The sequence below is a fragment of the Dryobates pubescens genome, chromosome 11, assembly GCF_014839835.1.
Source record: "Dryobates pubescens isolate bDryPub1 chromosome 11, bDryPub1.pri, whole genome shotgun sequence".
NCBI lineage: Eukaryota > Metazoa > Chordata > Aves > Piciformes > Picidae > Dryobates > Dryobates pubescens.
The window spans coordinates 34,086,139-34,106,273 of record NC_071622.1 but is presented as its reverse complement, the minus strand read 5'-3'; the positions used below and the strand labels follow the sequence as shown (position 1 = coordinate 34,106,273).

The window sequence follows — 20,135 nt, the reverse complement described above, 5'->3', positions numbered from 1 at the left end:
CAAACACGCCTTGGCCGCGGTTAACATTTAAGACGCCGCTTCATGCACTCGATGTTCTTTTGCTTTCCTTTTTATTTGACATTAAAGTCAGATGAGTTCTTTGGGAGGATTATTGGCTCAGCGGGCAGGGCCGAGGGGTTGAGTGCCGTGGCAGATTATTTTCTGTGAGGATATTTTCTTAGGGTCTTAGTTTCAGTGGCAGGCGGAAACGTGGTTATCTGTCATTTAAAACCTTCACGCATCTGTTGTTCTCCAGAGATGCACATCTTTTCTGAGTGTGTTTTCATGCTGCTTTCAGTCAGCCTGGTGTGGTACTGGAGCATTCAAGTTTGGAAAGTCAGACTCGAAGTTTTCTTTGTCAGACACCCCTGTTAGACGTGAGAAAGTTCACCGCAGCCTAGGCAGTGCTCATGTTGTGTGAACCGGCTTGGAAAGGATAAGGAATTAATAGGAGGTGGAGAGGTGAAGTGGTGTCTGGGTGTTCTCTAGTCTGATTAGTCTTGCTAATTTCGTGGTTACCTAAATGCCTTACTGTGTTGTCTTTAAGTCTTTATAACGGATGTGTTTTTGAACCACTTAAAAATAATTAAACACACCTCCTCCCCCACACCCTAAACTTGCAAGAATGAGCTACAGTCAAGGAGCACAGGGAGAACTGAGTCATAAAATGACAGAATGAGGAAAGGAACCTTAGCTGTCCAAAGCTGTACTCAAAAGAACCTAGATTAGGGAAGAAATATTTCAGGTACACCTCTGATCTAATTTCTCTGAGTTTTGAAACAAGTCTCATGTTCTGCTTCCTGTGTTTTTCTATGTTCTTATATTAAAGGCATTGCTAAAGCTATTCATAGTTTTTCTAGTATTAGCTTTGCCTATTGAAAGCTCCTTGAGCAGTATATGATGCGACAGTTTTGGAAGTACCGTTCAGTGTTTTCTCCCTGACCCCTCATTGTTCTGTCATTAGCAGGTCAGTGGCTTTGCAGTGGCAGCACCTGAGTTGCTTTATACCCACAAGAGATAAGGAGAAGTTTGTGCATGGATTGAAAGTGTATTGCGGCTTGGGTTCCTTGTTTTTCTGGGCAGAGGTAGGAGGGTGGTAAATTATCTCAATTTTCCTTTTGCTCCTCGCTAGTGTCTGGTAAAGCAGCAATCCCATTCAGGCATGAAGTGCTTCTAGTCTTCTTGTTTAGCTTAAGTGTCTTGTTTTCCTCTTCTGTCATTCAAGTGGCACTGTGTGGTTCTGGAATTCTCCCATGTAAAACTCCCTTGAAGATTACTCATGTCATTTAGGGCCATGGTAGCTTTCTTTGATCTGAAAAGTGCAAGACAGCTGTTAAGATACAAATGTGCCTAAAACCTGCTAGTGACTTTACTCTTTTTATGCCTCAAGAAACTTTAAAATTCAGCCCTGAATGTGTGCATTTACTCTAGTAGTGTTAAGATCCTATCTGTAGGAGTCGTGCTTACCCTGAGCTGCAGGCATGAGTTTTCCCTCCTCCTCCTCCTTCCTCCTATTAGCTGAGTCTTTCACACTCATTCTTGCTTTAAATCCCTTGTCTTACCCTGTACTTTTCTCCTCTACTCTTCTAATGTTGCCAGTGCATCTTGAGAGGTGACTTAAAAGTGGTAGGTAAAGAGGCTGTTGAGAATTGCAAGAAAAGGCAACTAATTACCAACTTGCTATTAAAAAACAATAATTAACATACAAAGCTGAAATGTGCACATTCTACAAATAAGATGTCTTTTCATGCTTTCTGAGTAGATCTGACAGTCACTCCACATTAGAGTCTTTAAATACGAGAAGGCTACAAAGGATTTCCTACCCTAACTTAAGGAAACACTTCAGGTAATACTTTAAACTATTTCAGCCTCTAAGTGGTTTCACTCTAGAGACAAAGAAACTGAAATTACTGTCAGTACAAAGGTGGGCAGTTTCCTACCACAGTAAAAGTGAAAGGAATTTAAAGAAGAATTGAAAATTGCTCTCTAGCTTGATGCCTCTGTAATTTAAACAAGTGGTTTACTTCCCAAGGAACAACTAATAGGGCAAGAAAATGGTAAGACGTGGATCTGGAATGGTTGCTGTGAAGAGTGATAAAATGGCTGGAGTATGAAGAGTTTCATTGTGGCTTCACCAGTTCTGAAGAGCTGGTGCTGCTGCTGGAAGCAGTCCTGTCTCACTTCCAGCAGAAATGAAGAGGTGGTGTGGCAGGAATAGCTGAGCTTGGAACCAGATTCACAACTGCCCCGAATTAAAACTTCTTTTCCTGCTGCCTTCCTTTTCTGAGTTTCGTTTTAACCTGGAGTAATACAGTTAAGTGACAAAATAAATGTTTGTGTTGACTCAAAAGAAAAGAGTAGGCTAAGTGTGAAAATAAACAGCTTGATGACTGATTGCTTTCTCTTTCACTTGGGCCAAAGTGTTTGTGAGAGTGCCTGGCTAGTAATGGTTCACTTAGTGTCACCTTACCAGCATTTTTGATGATCTTTCTACAGTTGCAAGCAAGGAAGAAAGCTGAAACTTCCATATATGACATTGTTCCTTGCTGGTTTTCCAGTGTGAGTCGTGAATGCTTGCATAGAGCTAAGATCAGGTTATTTTGCATTGAGAATATACCTGGTGTAGATGTGGTGGTGGAAAGGTGTAGAGTTAACAGTCCTGCTGCCCTTCTTCAGATGTGACTAAGAAAGTAGCTAGGAGGGTCAGTAAGCACATCAGTACGTGTGCATGATCTGCATCCATGGTAAATCATGCACTGAACAAGTGGGACTCCAGGATACACTTGGCATTTGTCAGAGTTCAGAATTTTAGCCTAGGCTTCAGAGACAAATTTTACATCAGTGTAATCAAGGGATTGAAGCACCTCTGCTAAGAGGACAGGCTGATGGAACTGGGGTTGTTCAGCCTGGAGAAGAGGAGGCTTCAGGGAGGTCTAATAGCAGCCTTCTAGTACCTGAAGGGGGGTACAGGAGGGCTGGAGAGAGACTGTTTGCAAAGGCCTGCAGTGACAGAATGAAGGGCAATGGCTTCAAACTAGAGAAGAGCAGATTTAGACTGGATGTGAGGAACAAGCTCTTTACTATGAGGGTGTTTGAACACTGGAACAGGTTGCCCAGGGAGGTGGCTAAGGCTCCTTCCCTCAAGATATTCAAGGTGAGGCTTGATGAGGCCCTGGGCAACCTGTTCTTGTTGGGGATGTCCCTGCTGACTGCTGGGAGGTTGGTCTGGATGACCTTTGGAGGTCCCTTCTGGCCCAGACCTTTCTGTTATGCCATGTGAATATTTCTGGGTTTTGAACTCTAATTTTCCTAGAAGACCTGATAATACCTGTAGCCACACAGTCTTGCTAAGGATTTTGTGTTTTGCAAAGCAGAAATACTTTTTCTTTCCTTTTTTTTTTTCTCCCTAAAGAAGTGCAATATTCAGAGTGTTCAGGAGGCTTCCAGAACTCATGCACTTGTTTTAAAGCTGCTTTGGAGACATTTACATCCTGAGCGTTAAATGCTGCTTAAAAAGCTATCAGATGAAAAGAATGCAGTTGTCTTTCCACATCTAAAAGGACAAGAAGGTGCCATTCTTTGATGGCTTCCTAGCTGGTTATTTGTTGTTCTTCAGTTTTCTGTCAGTGGTTCTTACAAGCAATACCCTGCTTGACTGTCAAATGTGCTGTAGGCAGGGGGTGTTTCTGATGAGGTATGGCAGATGGAGGGGAAAATGCTTTTATTTGCTCCTTTAAACTTAACTTGGACTTGGAATCCTAATTAGATGAAGAATACAGCATCAGGATCTTGAGAAAGATAAAGATGTTTACTCTCTACAGCTTTCTCTTTTCCTCCCCCATGAAAGCTCTTCTATAAGGACAGCTCTTGTCAAGTCTTCGCTCTTGCCTCCCTTTTCTTTCTTTCCCTGCCTTCACCACTGTTCATTTTCCACAGAAGTTATTATTGTAATGCTTTTCTTTGAGAAATATATTTGAATTTTTCTGCTATGCTTCCTCTAAGGCATTTAATTTCATTCTGGTTTGAAAGAACTGGCTTAGGTGAGACTAGAATTGCTTCTCAGCATGGACAACTTTTGCATGCAAGTGTATTAGTGATCTGTGTGACTTCTGCTTTGGAGGACAAGGAGGGAACAGCATAGAAGCACCCTTAATACCATCAATTCTATAATGAAACAAGGCTCATAATGAGTGTTTTTAATTGGATTAGATTTTGTTGTTGCCTTCCTGTTTACCCCCTCTAAAGAAGAGGGTTGGATCTGATGGTCTTAGAGGTCTTTTCCAACTGAAACAATTCTGTGATTCTGTGAAGGGAATAATTTTGCAGGATTCATAGTGTGAGAGTTCTCTACTCAGCCCCAAATAGGCATGTGAACACTCTCCTAGGGTAACCATGCTGTCTGCTCCAAGTTCCTGGGTATCATGCAGGATCACACTGGGAGAGCACTGCCTGGGTACATCATTGTGCTGCTGGGTCCTGCTTTCCCCTTTCTACCTATAAACGTGAGGATCGGCATGTGTCCTATAGAGTCTGATCTCTTAAGTTTCTTCTGGGAGATGTTGCAGGAGGGAGGAATGAGGGAAAGAATGCTGAGGTACCTCTTCTCTTTTCTTTGTGGGGAAGAATCAAATACCAAATGTATTGTTCTGGGAGGTGGTGGGCAGATAAGAAGGTACATAAAGTAGCTGCTTCTGCAGCTATTTCATCTGATAATGTAACTAATTCCTTAAAACCTATTTGCACACTGAGTTGTGGTCATTTGAGGGGAGTAAAGTGCACTTGCCAATATGGGTTGGTGCTGGCAATAGGAAGGAGTCAGTTTCTGAAGATCTAAACCACTCTGGGTTCCATTTCTTTTTCATAATTTGAAGATACTTATTTTAGGATCGCAGCATAATTTCAGCTGGAGAAGACCTCTGGAGGTCACCTGGTCCAAGCCCCTGCTGATAGTGAGCCCAACTTCTGTGCTAGCTCAAGTTGTCTAGGGTCAAATCTAGTTGAGTTTTTAACTCTGCCCTTGGGGTGGAGGTTCAGTAATACCTGCAGGCAGCCTCTTCTATTGGTTTATGAATAGGTGAGCAGCATATAATACAAGTTTCTCATAAAGATTTGATTGGTAGTTCTGATGTGCAGCTGCCTAATTTCCAATTTTAATGAGCTGCTAAATGCTGTTCTCTTGACTGCTCCCCCATTTCTTTTGAGGCCTCATTTCCTACATGGCAGGGGAAGGAAAGAAAGTGACCCCTTTTTTCCTCTGCTGTGTCTTGGGGTGACTGGGAAATGAAGAAATAAGGATTTGTTATGCAAATCTACACTTTGTATATCTGCTCTTTCTAGATCACTGCAGGGTTTGAAATACTGATTGATTTTTGTGTTTTCTGGGCTATTGCTGCCTGCAGTGTTCTTAACTTTCCAATTATCTTGTGGTTTTCGATTGTAAAACTGAGTGAATTTCCCATTATTAACCTAATCTCATATATAATACAGACCAGTAAGAGCAAATTAGTGAAGTGCTGCAGCTTTTAGCATAGGCTTTCCAGACTTCTCACATTTCATCTCTGTGCTGTGTCGACTGGGCACTAAACTTGGTTTTATGCCTTTCTCTTTATGATGATTGAAGTTTTAGCTTCTGAACAGAACTTTGTAGGTCCATTTGATGTGGTTATTGTGGTGGGTTGAAATTACCCACCCACCCCCCAACTATTTTGGAGAAAACTACCCCCAAAATAAAATGGCCAGACCAGCTCAGTTGATGGGAGCAAGTGGAGCTCTATGTACAAGCAAAACTAAATCCTGGAAATACAGAATGATGTGAATATGTACAAAATATACAATATCTACAGTTTATAAACAACACAAGGACCCCCCTGGACAAATCCAGGAGGCTACCTGTAGCTTCCCCCTCTCTGCCTCCTCCCCCCTGTACAAGGGAAAAGAGAAAAGCAGAGTGTAGCTTGTTAGTACAAGCCAAGCAAAAGCCACCAGCTGGTTATCTGCTAGAGTGAAGAAGCCAAGAAAAAGTTAGTTTACCCAACTAACTTTGTTAGTTATGGGATTATTTAGACCTTACAATTATTTCCCCTTTACATCCAGCTACACAAGATCTGTGGAAATTTTCACAGAATTCAGCCAGGTTGGATAAAACCTCAGAGATCATCAAGTCCAACCTATTATCTAATACCCAACACCTCATGACAACTAAACCATGGCTCCAAGTACCACATCCAATCCTTTTTTGAGCACCTGCAGGGACGGTGACTCCACCACCTCCCTGGGCAGCACATTCCCATGGCCAATTACTCTCTGGGAAGAACTTTCTCCTCACCTTGAGCCTAAACCTCCCCTGGCACAGCTTGAGACTGTCCTCTAAATTTTCTAGGTGTCAGCCTAAATCTGCCACAGTTATCTGCTCAGTTGTAACCCAAAATGTTTTAATCAGCTTTTCCCTTACTGCTGGGCAGCTGAAGTTTAAGAATGGCATTTAATCTTTAAGTCACCACAAGAAGTACCTGATGGTTACACATTTGTAGTCACAGACTGATAGCCAGAATAAAACTCAGCATTTGGATGCAGCATACAGGTAACTTGCATCGTTAATTACTTTTCCCTGTGTAGTATCTTTAGGCAGAGTCTTTCTGTAGGATCCACACAGTTCTGATGCATGAAACCTGACCTCCAGGGTTTGACTGAGCATCCTGGACCGTTTGCTGCAGTGATGCTGTTGGCTGCTAGCCGTGCAGACAATTCCATTTGCAGCAAGGGAAGGCAATACTCACTTTTCAAGCTTTTCAGATCTGGTTTCATTGTATTTTTACACAGTTTGAGGGAGTGTCAAAACTTTCTTGCTTTTGCCTATTAGTTTAGTAACCTGTTACACTTGAGTGGCTTTTTGTCTTCCTCGCTTAGGCAAAATCATTGCTTTCTTCTGTTCTCCCTTCTCCTGTTTCAAGACACTATTTCTACCTTTGTCCAGTGTGGCCTGGCAAATACAGGGCAAAATACCAATTTCAAGAACCCTCTGCTTTCTTTTGTGTAATTAAAGCTGTGGTGACCCAGCTGGGGTTTGTTCAGATCTTTAAATACAATGGTTTATCAGTTTAAATGTGGGGATTCAGTTATATGCAGAAATATGTTTTGAGTCTTACATCAAGGCTGGGGGGAGAAGTGGAACAGATTGCCTGGGGAGATTGTGGATGCCTCCTCCCTGAGGGTGTTCAAGGCAGGTTGGATGAGGCCTTGAGCAGCTGAGCCTACTTGAGATCTATCCCTGTGCATGGCCAGGAAGTTGGGGTAGGTGATCTCTGAGGCCCCTTCCAGCCTGAGCCATTCTATATTTGCAAGGAGGACAATATGAAAGAAAGAACTTTCATGGCACTAGCTTGTCCTTGTTGGCATATCCATATTTAAGAAGAGCTTTAGCACTCATTACTTCAGGTCTTCACTAAGAAGCTGTGAGCTGAGCAAGGCTGTCTGCAGAGTGAAAAGTGCAGTTCAGTTGGGTTTTGTCTTTCTTAACTGGAATATGGCATCACAAGACAGCCTTCAGGGAAAAAAAACCCCTTGAGTTCCCCTTTATATTTTCAAAGAAATTTTAATTAGTGTAATTTAAGGGGATTCATTCAATGGCAAGTAATGAAATACTCTGGTGTGTGATGATTATACCCCAGCTGAAAATGTGTGGCAATTTAGGGTTGGTGATTCAGCTGCAAATAGAAGGCAAATGCGTTCAGCTGGCTGCTGGTGTTTGCACGTGGCAGGAGAGGCAGGGCAGCGTTTTATCAGTCACTTGGCAGGCAAAATGATAGTTTTGTTACCTCTCTTCCTCCTCTGAAAGTCTAATTATATATTTGCTCTTTATTTATTTATATCTAGGGTGTGGATTCAGGATTTGTTCCCAGCGTTCATGATTTTGACAAGAAACTTACCGAGGCTGATGCTTACTTACAGATCTTGATAGACCAGTTGAAGGTATGGTAACTAACTGGTGTGTTTACTGCATTGGGAGTCTGCCTTGCTTCAAGGTCTGGTTGAAAGGGAGCTCAGCAGAGAGTCATGGTATGTGTTCTGGTAGATGTGGGATGCAGAGAACACTCTCTGGTTGAGCTGCCTGTGACCTGCAGAAGATGTATCCCTAATGCAGGATGTTATCTAACTGCTTCTGAAATAAAGTCTTCCTAGAAGGATGAAAAAACTCTGCTAAGCTAAGAGGTGAGAGAAGCTGAAAATGGCTTTCTCTCAGAATGAATCTTGAGGGTGTTAAGTTAGAACATTTGAATAACTCATTTTATATAGAATATTTTACTGAAACATTCCTTTGCATACATGGCTTCATGGAAATGACAGTGATGACCTAAGTTTAACTTTGAATCATTGTCTTGCTCATGCCATTTTAGAGTTTATCTTGAAAACACTTAGTCAAGTCATGTGTACCTCCAGCTGCAGGTTCTTTCAGCCTTTGCAGCAGTAGATAATCTGTCCTTGCCTGAAAACATTCTGTAGCAGTGGTGTATGAACACAGTCCTTCTACACTACCTGCATGTATTGTCAGAGTGGGTGGGAAGGTGAGGAATGATGAGGTCATATCTCAGTTCTCACCTTATCAAGAAAAACAGGTTCTGCTGCTGCTCAGGGCACTCTTTCCCCATGACTCAGCAGGTTAAATTTGCTGTTAAGATTGCTTCAGTTCTGCTGGTTTAATTATTTTTCTTTCCTGATAACAATGGGCAAGTATTATTGCATGTGGGAGACTCAGCAAAACTTCAGCTGCAGGAGAGGGCAGAGAGGGGGGAAAAGCATACCCCCCTGAAAATGAAAGGAGGAAGAAGCAGTACAAACAAAATTCAAAGCTAAATTGCAAAGACTTGGTCAGGAGTCAGCTTTGTCTCCTGTTCCACAGCCATCCTGTACACTTCACTGAAAGAAGGTATTTACATCTTCACACCACCTGGCTGGTGCTTCAGGCCAGCTGGGAGGGTGATATAGGACTTAGTTAATAATGAAAGCAGAGTGAATTTGACTACAGACTTTTTTTTAGACCCTCAAGGGAAAATGAACACCTGAGCAGGATTTAGGCAGGCAGTTGGGTGAGGAACTGTAGCTTACCTACTACAAAATGACAAGCTCTTTTCTGAGCAAGGGGAGATGTGGTGAACTTTTGAGCACTATATTTAATGTCTGGGGTGTTTTTTTTGATTCCTTCAACAGCTTGCACTTAGTGTTTATTTGTGCCTGCACCTTAGAGAGCTCTGGGAGGCAACTTTTAACTGTTTCAGCTCGGCATGTGTTAAACACAGGTGCAGGCTTTTCAGTGAGAATTTGTGTTCAGTTTGTTTAGCTGCATCTCATATTCCACTTCTAAGGAAATAAATGGAAGTTAGTGCTGGGAAGTCTCTAGATTTTTGCAAAAGGTGTGCTTCCAGATCTTACATGACTTGTATCTGAATGCAAATTAAGGATTCTGTGAATACCTAAATACCAAGGTACCCAGAGGGGTTGGTAAGTGTGGAGGCCATCCTGGTAAGCCCCAAAGATCTTTGCTGAAATAAAAGAGAAGCAGTTTGAGGTGCTGACTGTCACTTTTATCACTTAACCTCACCTTCTCCTCCAAACCATAGCTGAACCATGCCAGACTGAGCTGTGGAACTAGCTAGGAGCTGAGATTTGGTCTTCTGCCATAATGTGAGGCATCAGTAACGAATTTGTTCTATCACAAATGCTATAAAGAAATGCTAGACTAAGACTGCCTCGGGTTGTAATACCAAGGTGATAAAATGAAGTGCTTATGAAATGCTTTTGGTTTTGAAATGTCAGTGTTTGTGCATGATCTGATATGAAAAAGTAACACACTCAGTATTTTCACAACTCTCTCTTTTAGCTCTTTGATGACAAACTCCAGAACTGCAAAGATGATGACCAGAGAAAAGCAAGTATATTTTGCCTTAAATATTGCTTATTTCACTTAAATATTGATTAATTTGCTTATTTTACACCAGATCAATGTAGTCTGTGGAAATTTAAAGTACAGTTCAAATTCATCAAGTTGTCAAAACCACTTAAAGCAGATTGAGTAACTGATAATGTTTGCTGTGTTGTAAACGGGTCCCAGACAGAAGCTTTAGTAATGCTGGGTCTCATAACCCTGAAAAAGGTTTCAGTCTGTAGGAAATGATTACTCCTGCTCATCTATCTAAGGCAATTTTAACTTAGATGTTTTGGGTTTTAATCTTTAACAAGGGTGAGTGTTTAATGTTTGTAAACATAACAAAGCTATTCTGAATGAAAAAATAATGTAGTGAGAATGACATACTTAGCATCATCAGCTTGCATCCTGTGTGGCTCTGGGACTGGCATGCCACATGTTAGAACTCTTGAGAATTCCAGCATTCATTCACCTTAGGAGAGTAGATACCAAAACTGTAGCTTGCAGTGCTTTTTTGGCAAGGTTGTGATTCACTTCAGCGTTGTGTGGTTTTTTGCATCCTACCCTGTTCCATTTCAAAGTCTGTAGGTCGGAGTTCGCCTAGCATGTACCTTTGGTGGTGTGGGTTTGGCATTAAGGAGCATGCTGGTGTATGGGGAGTGATTGGACAGGGGGCAATGGAGCAAAAGCAGAAATGGGTAGATTCAGATTGGATGTTAGGAAGAAGTTCTTCACCATGAGGGTAGTGAGACACTGGAGCAGGTTGCCCAGGGAGGTGGTGGAAGCCTCATTCCTGGAGGTTTTCAAGGTCAAGCTGGATGTGGCTCTGTAGTGTTGGGTGTCCCTGCCCACGGCAGGGGGGTTGGAACTGGATGATCCTTGAGATCCCTTCCAACCCGAACAATTCTGTGATTCTCTGAAGGAGAGATTTAAGAGTTCCTTATGAAAGGTTTGTTACTGAGGAGGTGCTTTTATTTTCAGCAAATGCAGACATTTCAGTGTCAGGAAGCAGTGGTGTATTTCATCCTCGTTCCTTCTCTCCCCCAAATTTCACTTAGGAAGAACAAGTGGTTGGTTCCAGTTTTGAAGAGAGTTTGATGCTTTCTGTGATTGGTTTACTTCTTTAGAATGGTTGTGACCTTCCATGTGTTACCCACAGTTTGGTTTGTTATGTAGTGTCTTAGGGAGTTCACAAGTGGTGGTCTTTCTGGAGTTCGTTTGCACGTGCAGGCTTTTAAAATAGCTTTGAATTAAAGTGCTCTCTGGGTGAGTTTAATCTGTAGACAACTGACCAAACGAGTAAGATTAAAGACCATGTATTTCTCCTTCAGTGCATCTTGCTGGGAAGAGTTCTCCTTCAATTTTGACCTCCCTCCAGATGCTACTTTGCAGATCAGGCAGTACTTCCTTTTGCTCTGTGCCAGGGTTTCAAAACCCCAGAGGCTTTCCGCATGTCGTGCTGATTTCTGTCTTTATCTCTGCAAGGTATCTATGAAGCAGACAGATTGAGTTTACAGAGAAAGCAGGAGGCTTGTTTAGAAGAGGTCAGCATCCTCTGGCTTTAAATCTTGATGAGTGTTGCTGTTACTATAGATTCCACATTATTCTCATATTAAAAATGAAAAAGACTTGGCAAAGCACTTTTTGGTCATGTCTCTTCCTGTACTAAAGCAGCTAAGAGGCTTTTTTGATCCTGTATTTAGCAATTTTCTTGTTTCTTTATGGCAGTATGGTTCACTGAGCTCAGTGGAACCTGCAAGATTCAGCCCATTGGGGTTTTTTTCCCCTTCTGAGGAAACAGGATTTTATTAAGTGTTACTTGGTTCTCAGCTAGCTGGGTGCTGTTTTCTGTCACTGTCCATGGCCAGACATTTGAAACCTGAGCTCTTGTTTTTCACAGAATGTTAGGGGTAGGAAGGGACACCAAAAGCTCATCCAGTCCAACCCCTCTGCCCGGGCAGGAGCACCCAGAGCAGATCACACAGGAATACATCCAGGAGGGTTTTGAATACCTCTAGAGAGGGAGACTCCACAACCCCCCTGGGCAGCCTGTTCCAATGTTCTGTCACCCTCACGATGAAATAATTCTTCCTCCTGTTTCCATGGAACTTCCTATATCTCAACTTCCACCATTGCCCCTTGTGCTGTCACTGGGCATCACTGAGTAGAGCCTGGCTCCATCCTCTTGGCACTCACCCTGCACATCTTCATCAATACGAATGAGGTCACCTCTCAGGCTCCTCCTCTCCAAGCTACAGAGCCCTTGGCTCCCTCAGTCTCTCCTCATAAGGAAGATACTCCACTCCCTTCATCATTTCTGTGGCTCTGCACTGGATTTTTTCAAGCAGTTCCCTGAGGTCCTTCTTGAACTGAGGGGCCCAGAACTGGACACAATATTCCAGATACAGTCTCACTAGTGCAGAGTAGAGGGGGAGGAGAACCTCTCTGACCTACTAACCACAGCCCTTCTAATCTACCCCAGAATAGCATTGGCCTTCTTGGCCACAAGAGCACATTGCTGGCCCATGGTCCACTTTCCATCTGCTAGGACCCCCAGGTCCTTTTCCCCTTCACAGCTCTCCAGCAGGTCAGTCCCCAGCCTATCCTGCTCCATGGGGTTGTCTTTTCCCAGGTGCAAGACTCTATGCTTGCCCTTGTTGAATTTCATTTCCTTTTTCCCTGCCCAGCTCTCCAGTCTGTCTAAGTCTCACTGAATGGCAGCACAATATTGCATGAGTTGGTGTTTAGGTACAGAATATCTGGCCTTTTGGAGATAATGGTGTAGGGGATAGGTGTTCTGAGATTCTTCAGGATCACTTGGGTGTCTTCTTTCTGAGACAGGATCATCTTGGAAGAAGGCAGTGCAGCTGTAGACTTAATGAATTTTGAGGAGTGAGAAATACTGTGACTCTCACAAGTGCCCTGTGTTAGATCCAGACTCCAGGCAGAAGTACAGCTGGCAGTGTACAGTGGGATCCTGCTGTCCTGCAAGCATCCTGCAACCAGCAGTGCTGCCAGGATTGCAGAGCCTGCTGGTGGAGTGTCTGTGTCCAGTGATGTAGGAGGTGAAGGATGGGGCATGAGCTGAGGGTCCTGGTGTTTCAAGGTGAGGATGAGATAGGACCTTGATTTCTTACAATGTTAGCAGTATTGTTGGTGAGAGCTTTCCTGGTCAGGTTGGTGACGTTGCCTTGACTGCAAAGATCAGGGAGCACAAAAGTGTAAGCATTCAAAAGTACCAGAGGAGTGAAGAGGCACACTTGGGCAGGCTGGAGCAAAGCTGGCATTACATAAGTTTTTGGAGGCAAGTGTAGCCTGCTTAAGCTGTTTGGCTCACCAGAAGTACTTTTTGTGAAGTAAATCCAGTGCTGAGCACACAAATTCAGGGTGCACCTGACTGGTTCTGCCCATGAGTCGGCTTCCATTGCATAACTGCCACGTGGCTGTGCTGGGCAAGCCAATCGCCCTACAGGCACAGAGGTCACAGGATGTTAGGGCTTGGAAGGGACCTCTGGAGATCTTCAAGTCCAACCTCCTGCCAGAGCAGGACCATAGAATCTAGGACAGGTCACACAGGAACTCATCCAGACAGGGCTTGAGAGTCTCCAGAGAAGGAGACTTCACCACCTCTCTGGGGGAGCCTGTTCCAATGCTCTGTGACCCTCACAATAAAGAAGCTTTTCCTCATGTTGAGGTGGAACTTCCTGTGCTGTAGTTTCCATCCATTGGCCTTTGTCCTATCATAGAGCACAAATGAGCAGAGGCTGTCCCTTCCTTCCTGACACCCAGCCCTCAGATATTGACAGACATTGATTAGATCCCCCCTCAGTCTTTCCCTCTCCAGACTAAACAGCCCCAGGGCTCTCAGCCTCTCCTCATGAGGCAGTGCTCCAGTCCCTTCATCATCCTTGTAGCCCTCCATTGGACTCTATCCAGTAGATCCCTGTCCCTTCTGAACTGGAGAGCCCAGAACTGGATGCAATATTCCAGGTGAGGTCTCACTAGGGCAGAGTAGAGGGGGAGGAGAACCTCCCTGCATCTGCTGGACACACTCCTCTTAGTGCATCCCAGGATCCCATTGGCCTACTTGGCCACAAGAGCTCATTGCTGTCCTGTGGGGATCTTATTGTCCACCAGGACTCCCAGGTCCTTGTCCACAGGGCTGCTTTCTAGCAGATCACCTCCTAACTTGTACTGGTGCAGTTTATTTTTCCCTCCCAGGTGCAGGACTCTGCACTTATCCTTGTTGAACCTCTTTAAGTTCCTCTTTGCCCAACTCTTGGTCTGTCCAAGTCTCACTGAATGGCTGCACAGCCTTCAGATGTGTCAGCTGAATGAGGCAGAAATCCTGCTCAGTGAAAGAGCATCAGCTACCTGTTTCATCACCAGTGGCTTCATGGAACGTCAGCAGTCAAGGAGGGGCAAGAAGCATCAAGTAGGTGCAGTAGTTTGAGCAGCACCTTGCAATTTGGTTAAGTTAGATATCGAGCACATGGCTGCATTCTGCAAAGGTAAGTCTGCAGGAAATGGATTCTTCACTTGAAAATAGATGAAGACATAACCTAAAGCTGGGGAAACTGGCTTCATAAAGTGGTACCTTCATTAGTTTTCAGAGAGTAGGATGGTTAAAGAGAGAAAATGGTGATAACTTCTAGTAGTAAATTATATCTTTGCTTTTATTGGTGAAGTTTTTTATCCTCAGCATACCTATTTATACTGGCCTTTGGCTTCCCTTACAGTTTAGTGCTTTCTAAATGATCTTACTTACTTTAATGCAAGTTTAAGATACTAAGAGTGAAGTTAAAAGGACTTTAGCAGTCTGTATGCACAGCAGTCTGGTTCTTTACACCTGATGAGATAGAATCATTTCCCTAACTTCTACAAACCAACCACTCTTGTAAGCATGTTAGGTTTGTGGTGGTTGTCCACTTGTTTTTACTCCCTCCCTCCCCCCGCCCCCATTTCACGTCTACAGTTTCTTCATACAAGGTCTTCCAGGGGGGGAATTCAGACTTTATTTGATGCCTGCCTACATCACCATTCTAGAATAACACATTGCCTATGAAAGCCCAGAGAATTCCATATCAGCATTTGCTTTGCCCTAGAGAACAGGGCAAGACTATGTCTGACTTTGCATGCATTCTTCTCTCCAGAGAAGAATGCAGGTTCTGGAGCCCCTATTACAAGAAGGATCTAGACATGCTGGAGTGTGTCCAGAGAAGGGCCATCAGAATGATTTAGAGGGCTGAAGCTCCTGTGCTATGGAGACAGACTGAGAATTAGGAGTCTCGAGAAGAGAAGGCTCCGAGGAGACCTTTTTGTGGCCTTCCAGTATCTGAAAGCTGGGGAGGGACTTTTTAAGGTGTCAGGTAGTGGGAGGACTCGGGGGAATGGAACAGAACTAGAAATGGGTAGATTCAGATTGGATGTTAGGAAGAAATTCTTCCCCATGAGGGTGGTGAAACACTGGAACAGGTTGCCTAGGGAGGTGGTGGAAGCTTCATCCCTGGAGGTTTTGAAGGCCAGGCTGGATGTGGCTCTGAGCAACCTGCTCTAGTGTGAGGTGTCCCTGCCCATGGCAGGGGGCTTGGAACTAGATGATGCTTGAGGTCCCTTCTAACCCTAACAATTCCATGATTCTCATCATTTTTGGGTAGCTATGAAACAGAGAGGTTTCCAGTTCGCTGTGCAAGGTGGCCATGTAGTTTAAATGTGGAAAACAGTGGATTTTGTGCTGCTGCTGCTAAACCTGGCCAGCTCACAGAGAGTTCATTTCCACAGAGGTATAAAACAAATTATGGTTGTGTAATTTGTTGATAGGCCTTGGAAGAAAAGTGTCTGGATGTTTTTCCCCCATCTCATATTTCCAGCAAGGATGGTATCAATGAGGGGAATGAAACACCAGTTTGTTTGGTGTGTAAATATTCTGTAACATGTTGGGGGGAGAAATAGCTAACAAATAGTCAAAGCTGCTGATGGCTGCCTACAGTTGGCACTAAAGCTTTGAGAGTGATTGGTTTCAACTGCATGATCTTTCATCTGACAAGATCTGCACATTGCCTATTCTGTTTTGCTGCTAAAAGGCTCCAAACTTCGCTGCTGTCGTATTTAAAATGTTTGGGGTTTTTTTTCCCCAGTGTGTTGCTAAAATTTGGGTTGGAAGTGTAGTAGAGACATGAAATGCAAACCAAAACAAAGGAATTTTTAGCTGTTGGCACATCTCTAGCTGCAAAAGGAAATATAAGAAAACTTTGTGATATAACATCCCTGAAATGCTGCTAACTACATCAACATGGTTCAGTCTTTTAAGTGGAAAAGGCTGAGTGTGGTTTGTCTGCTCTTGCCAGTTAATCATGAATAAAATGTCTAGCATCCTTATATATACAGGACAGAGCATAACTGAAATAAATTCTACCAGGTATTGCCTGGGAAGCTGTCACTGCATTTATTTTGTTTTTAATCCACTAAATGAGATTGTCAAAGAGAACAAGAGACACCTATAACTCTTCAGAAATTAACAATGTAGAACTGGGCTTGCAGTGCTCTGTGGGGAGAAAAAAGTTCCTTACACACAGTTTGATTATTCAAGCATGGAGACAACTGGGACCCAAGCCACATGAGCCACTTACATTAATCAGAACACAGAGGTCCTGAAATTGAATGAGTGGAGAGTCAGTGCTGAGTGCAACGTGATGGTTTTGCCTTCTGCAGAGAGGCCCAGAGACATCAACAAGGTGCATATGCTGCTTGTGTGTAAAATGGCTTGCAGGTGCCTTTTGCATGCCTCAAGTGTTATTCCAGGCAGGAAATCTATCTAGAAACACTGGTTCATAAAAAATGAAGTGGGCAGATTTCCAGATGCACTGTTCCTGGATGCTTAGAGCAAGAACATATGTGCACTGGGAGGGATTTCTTTGGGGTGTTTTGTAATTGATTTTTTTTTTATCCATGCCTGACTACTCATCTTCATTACACCTGCATGATGGTCATTTCTAGTACTGTGGATTGTTGAAACATGTCACTATCCAGGACAATGACAGTGGTCAATGGAGTGAAATCCACACAAGTGGTGTTCCTCAGGGCTCAGTGCTGGGACCATTTCTGTTTAACATCTTTATTGATGCCCTTGATGAAGACACAGAGTGTGTCAGCAGTAAGTGTGCAGATGACACCAGGTTAGGTGGCAGTGTTGATCTGCACCAGGGTAGGGAGGCTTTGCAGAGGCACTTGGATAGATTGGATCCATGGCCAACCTTAACAGGATGAGCTTCAACAAGGCCAAGTGCCAGGTGCTGCACTTGGGTCACAACAACCCCAAAGCAAAACTACAGGCTTGGGGCAGTGTGGCTGGAAAGCTGCCTGGCAGAAAGGGACCTGGAGATTCTAAAGGCCAAGCAGCTGAACAGGAGCTAGCAGTCTGCCCAGGTGGCTGAGAAAGCCAATGGCATCCTGGCTGGGATTAGAAATGCTGTGTCCAGCAGGAGCAGGGAGGTGACTGTGCCTTTGTACTCAGCTCTGGGGAGGCCACACCTTGAGTATTGTGTCAGTTTTGGGCACCTCAATCCAAGAGAGATGTGGAGGTGCTGGAGCCAGTGCAGAGGAGGGCAAGGAAGCTGGGGAAGGGCCTGGAGAATAAATCTTGTGAAGAGCAACTGAAGGAGCTTGGCATGGTTAGTTTGGAAAAGAGGAGGCTGAGAGGAGACCTCATTGCTGTCTACAACTACCTGAAAGGACATTAATGGAGAGGCTGGTGCTGGTCTCTTCTCACAGGATATTAGTGATAGAACAAGAGGGAATGGCCTTAACCTGTCACTGGGTAGGTTCAGACTGGACATTAGGAAGATTTTTTTCCCATCAAGAGTGGTCAGGCATGGGAATGTGCTGCCCAGGGAAGTGGTTGAGTCACTAAGCCTGAATGTGTTTAAAGGTGGTTTGGATGTGGTGCTTGGGGTTTAGGGGTGAACCTTGTAGAGTAGGGTTGTGGGTTGGACTTGGTGATCCTGAGGGTCTGCTTCTGTGACACTGTGCAAGGATGCAAGCTGACCCTGAAATGAATCTTCATGCTGCATTGAATTTTTTGTTGGTGATATACAAAACTGTAGTGAAATGTGTAATGCCACTGCTTAGAAATTCCTAACCTTGTCATCTCTGTTTTAATTAGCAGCTTGATATCTTTCTTGTCAATTACAAAATTAAATTTATGTCTATATATGGAAATACCTTTAACATGTTAGTTGCTCCCCCCCCACTCCCCCCAATTTAAGATCAAATCTAGTGCTTGTATAGTCTGTAGGTCAAACTAGATGCTTGAAAGCCTGCCTTTAACCACTCTGTTTTGATTTTTCTTTACAGAAAATTGAAAGTCTCAAAGAAACAACCAGTGTAAGTTTATTACACTTTGTGCCTGTTGTCTGTAGATTTTGCACTTCACCTTATTTGCTTGTGGCCAGCAGAACCAGGGAGGTGATTCTGCCACTCTGCACTGATCTGGTGTGTCCAGCTACGGGGCTCCCAACAGAGGAGAGGCATGGACCTGCTGGAGCAGGTCCAGAAGGGGGGCTACAAAGATGTCCCTTCCAACGATGCAATCTGTGACTCTGTGGAAGTTTTTAAAGCTTTTTACAGAAAAGTGGGAATCTATCTGAGGTCCTGCAGTGTAGTGGCAGAGGCAGCCTGGTTGGTTCTGGTGCTGTTTTTTCAGATTTTATGGTCCTCTGGTGCTAGAAATAAATTGTACAGTAGTCGAGGTTGTGGCCAAGAAGGCCAACAGCATCCTGGCCTGCATCAAGAATAGTGTGGCCAGCAGGAGCAGGGAAGTCATTGTGCCCCTGTACTCTGCACTGGTTAGGCCACACCTTGAGTCCTGTGTCCAGTTCTGGGCCCCTCAGTTTAGGAAGGACATCGAGACACTTGAACGTGTCCAGAGAAGGGCAATGAGGCTGGGGAGAGGCCTTGAGCACAGCCCTGTGAGGAGAGGCTGAGGGAGCTGGGGTTGTTTAGCCTGGAGAAGAGGAGGCTCAGGGGAGACCTTATTGCTCTCTACAACTACCTGAAAGGTGGTTGTAACCAGGAGGGAGTTGGTCTCTTCTCTCAAGCAACCAGCACCAGAACAAGAGGACACAGACTCAAGTTGTGCCAGGCTGGAGGTGAGGAGAAAGTTCTTCACCGAGCGAGTCATTCATTGGAATGTGCTGCCCAGGGAGGTGGTGGAGTCACCATCCCTGGAGGTGTTCAAGAGGGGATTGGATGTGGCACTTGGTGCCGTGGTCTGTTCATGAGGTCTGTGGTGACAGGTTGGACTTGATAATCTTTGAGGTCTCTTCCAACCTTGGTGATACTGTGATACTGTAAGGGACCTCCAAAGGTCTGTAGTCAGTGTGGTCAGCAAGAGGAGGTTGCCCAGGACCAGATCTACCTGGGTTTGAGTAACTCCCAAGGGTGAAGGCTCTCTATGCCCCCGTGCCAGTCATCCCTAGAGTAAAAATGGTTTCTTTTGTTTAAGATGAATTTCCTGTATTTCAGTTTGTGGCCATTGCTGTTGTCCTGTCACTGGCCACCACTGAGCTCTTCACGTTCTGCCAGCCCAATCAGTCCTTGATGCCCACTGAGCCTTTTCTTCTCCAGATGAAACAAACGCAGCTCTCAGCCTATCTTCACATGACAGTTTACCTACCTCAGAGCTCTGCAGGTTTGCAGCTGACCTCCAGCCTGAGAGCCTGTGCTGTGCCTGGCTGTTGGAAACTTAGTTTCCTCTCTGCTCTTGTGTCTGGGAAAAAAAAATATAAAATGGGAAGGGGTAGTAGGGGCTCTGCAGAAGCAAATATCCACTTAGTTCTCACCCAATATTTCAGTCAACAGTTTGTGTAACTAGTGAAAACAGCTGTAAATATAAAACATGGCAGTAATGCAAGGCTTTTTAATGTTGTTTTTTGTTTTCCTAGAGCATGGTAGAGTCAATAAAACACTGCATTGTGTTGCTACAGATTGCTAAGGTAAGTACTCTGTAAACCATTCTGCATTTTAATTATACAGCAATACTCTGTGTGAAAGCAGTTGAAATCTGCAAGTGCCTTCTGCATGGTTCAGGACATAGAAGTGGGTAGAAGTTTCTTTGTGCTGTTGTTTTGATGAAGGGTTTGAAATCCTGAGTTCCATAGCAGCCAGTCCTGGTCACATTGATGGTAGCAGTTGGGTTGATGGCATTGCTTTTCCTTTT

General features: G+C 44.1%; 1 protein-coding gene across 4 annotated transcripts in view; it reads left to right on the top strand.

Annotated features, from left to right (window-relative positions):
• Nucleotides 1-20,135, top strand: part of OSBPL9 (oxysterol binding protein like 9) — a 94,466-nt gene that overhangs the window by 50,518 nt on the left and 23,813 nt on the right. For all 4 annotated transcript variants that reach the window (XM_054165106.1, XM_054165105.1, XM_054165107.1 and 1 more), the window contains 4 exons: nucleotides 7,873-7,968; nucleotides 9,875-9,922; nucleotides 18,272-18,301; nucleotides 19,861-19,911. In XM_054165106.1, coding sequence (XP_054021081.1) covers nucleotides 7,873-7,968; nucleotides 9,875-9,922; nucleotides 18,272-18,301; nucleotides 19,861-19,911 — 225 coding nt within the window. The remainder of the gene's footprint in view (nucleotides 1-7,872; nucleotides 7,969-9,874; nucleotides 9,923-18,271; nucleotides 18,302-19,860; nucleotides 19,912-20,135) is intronic.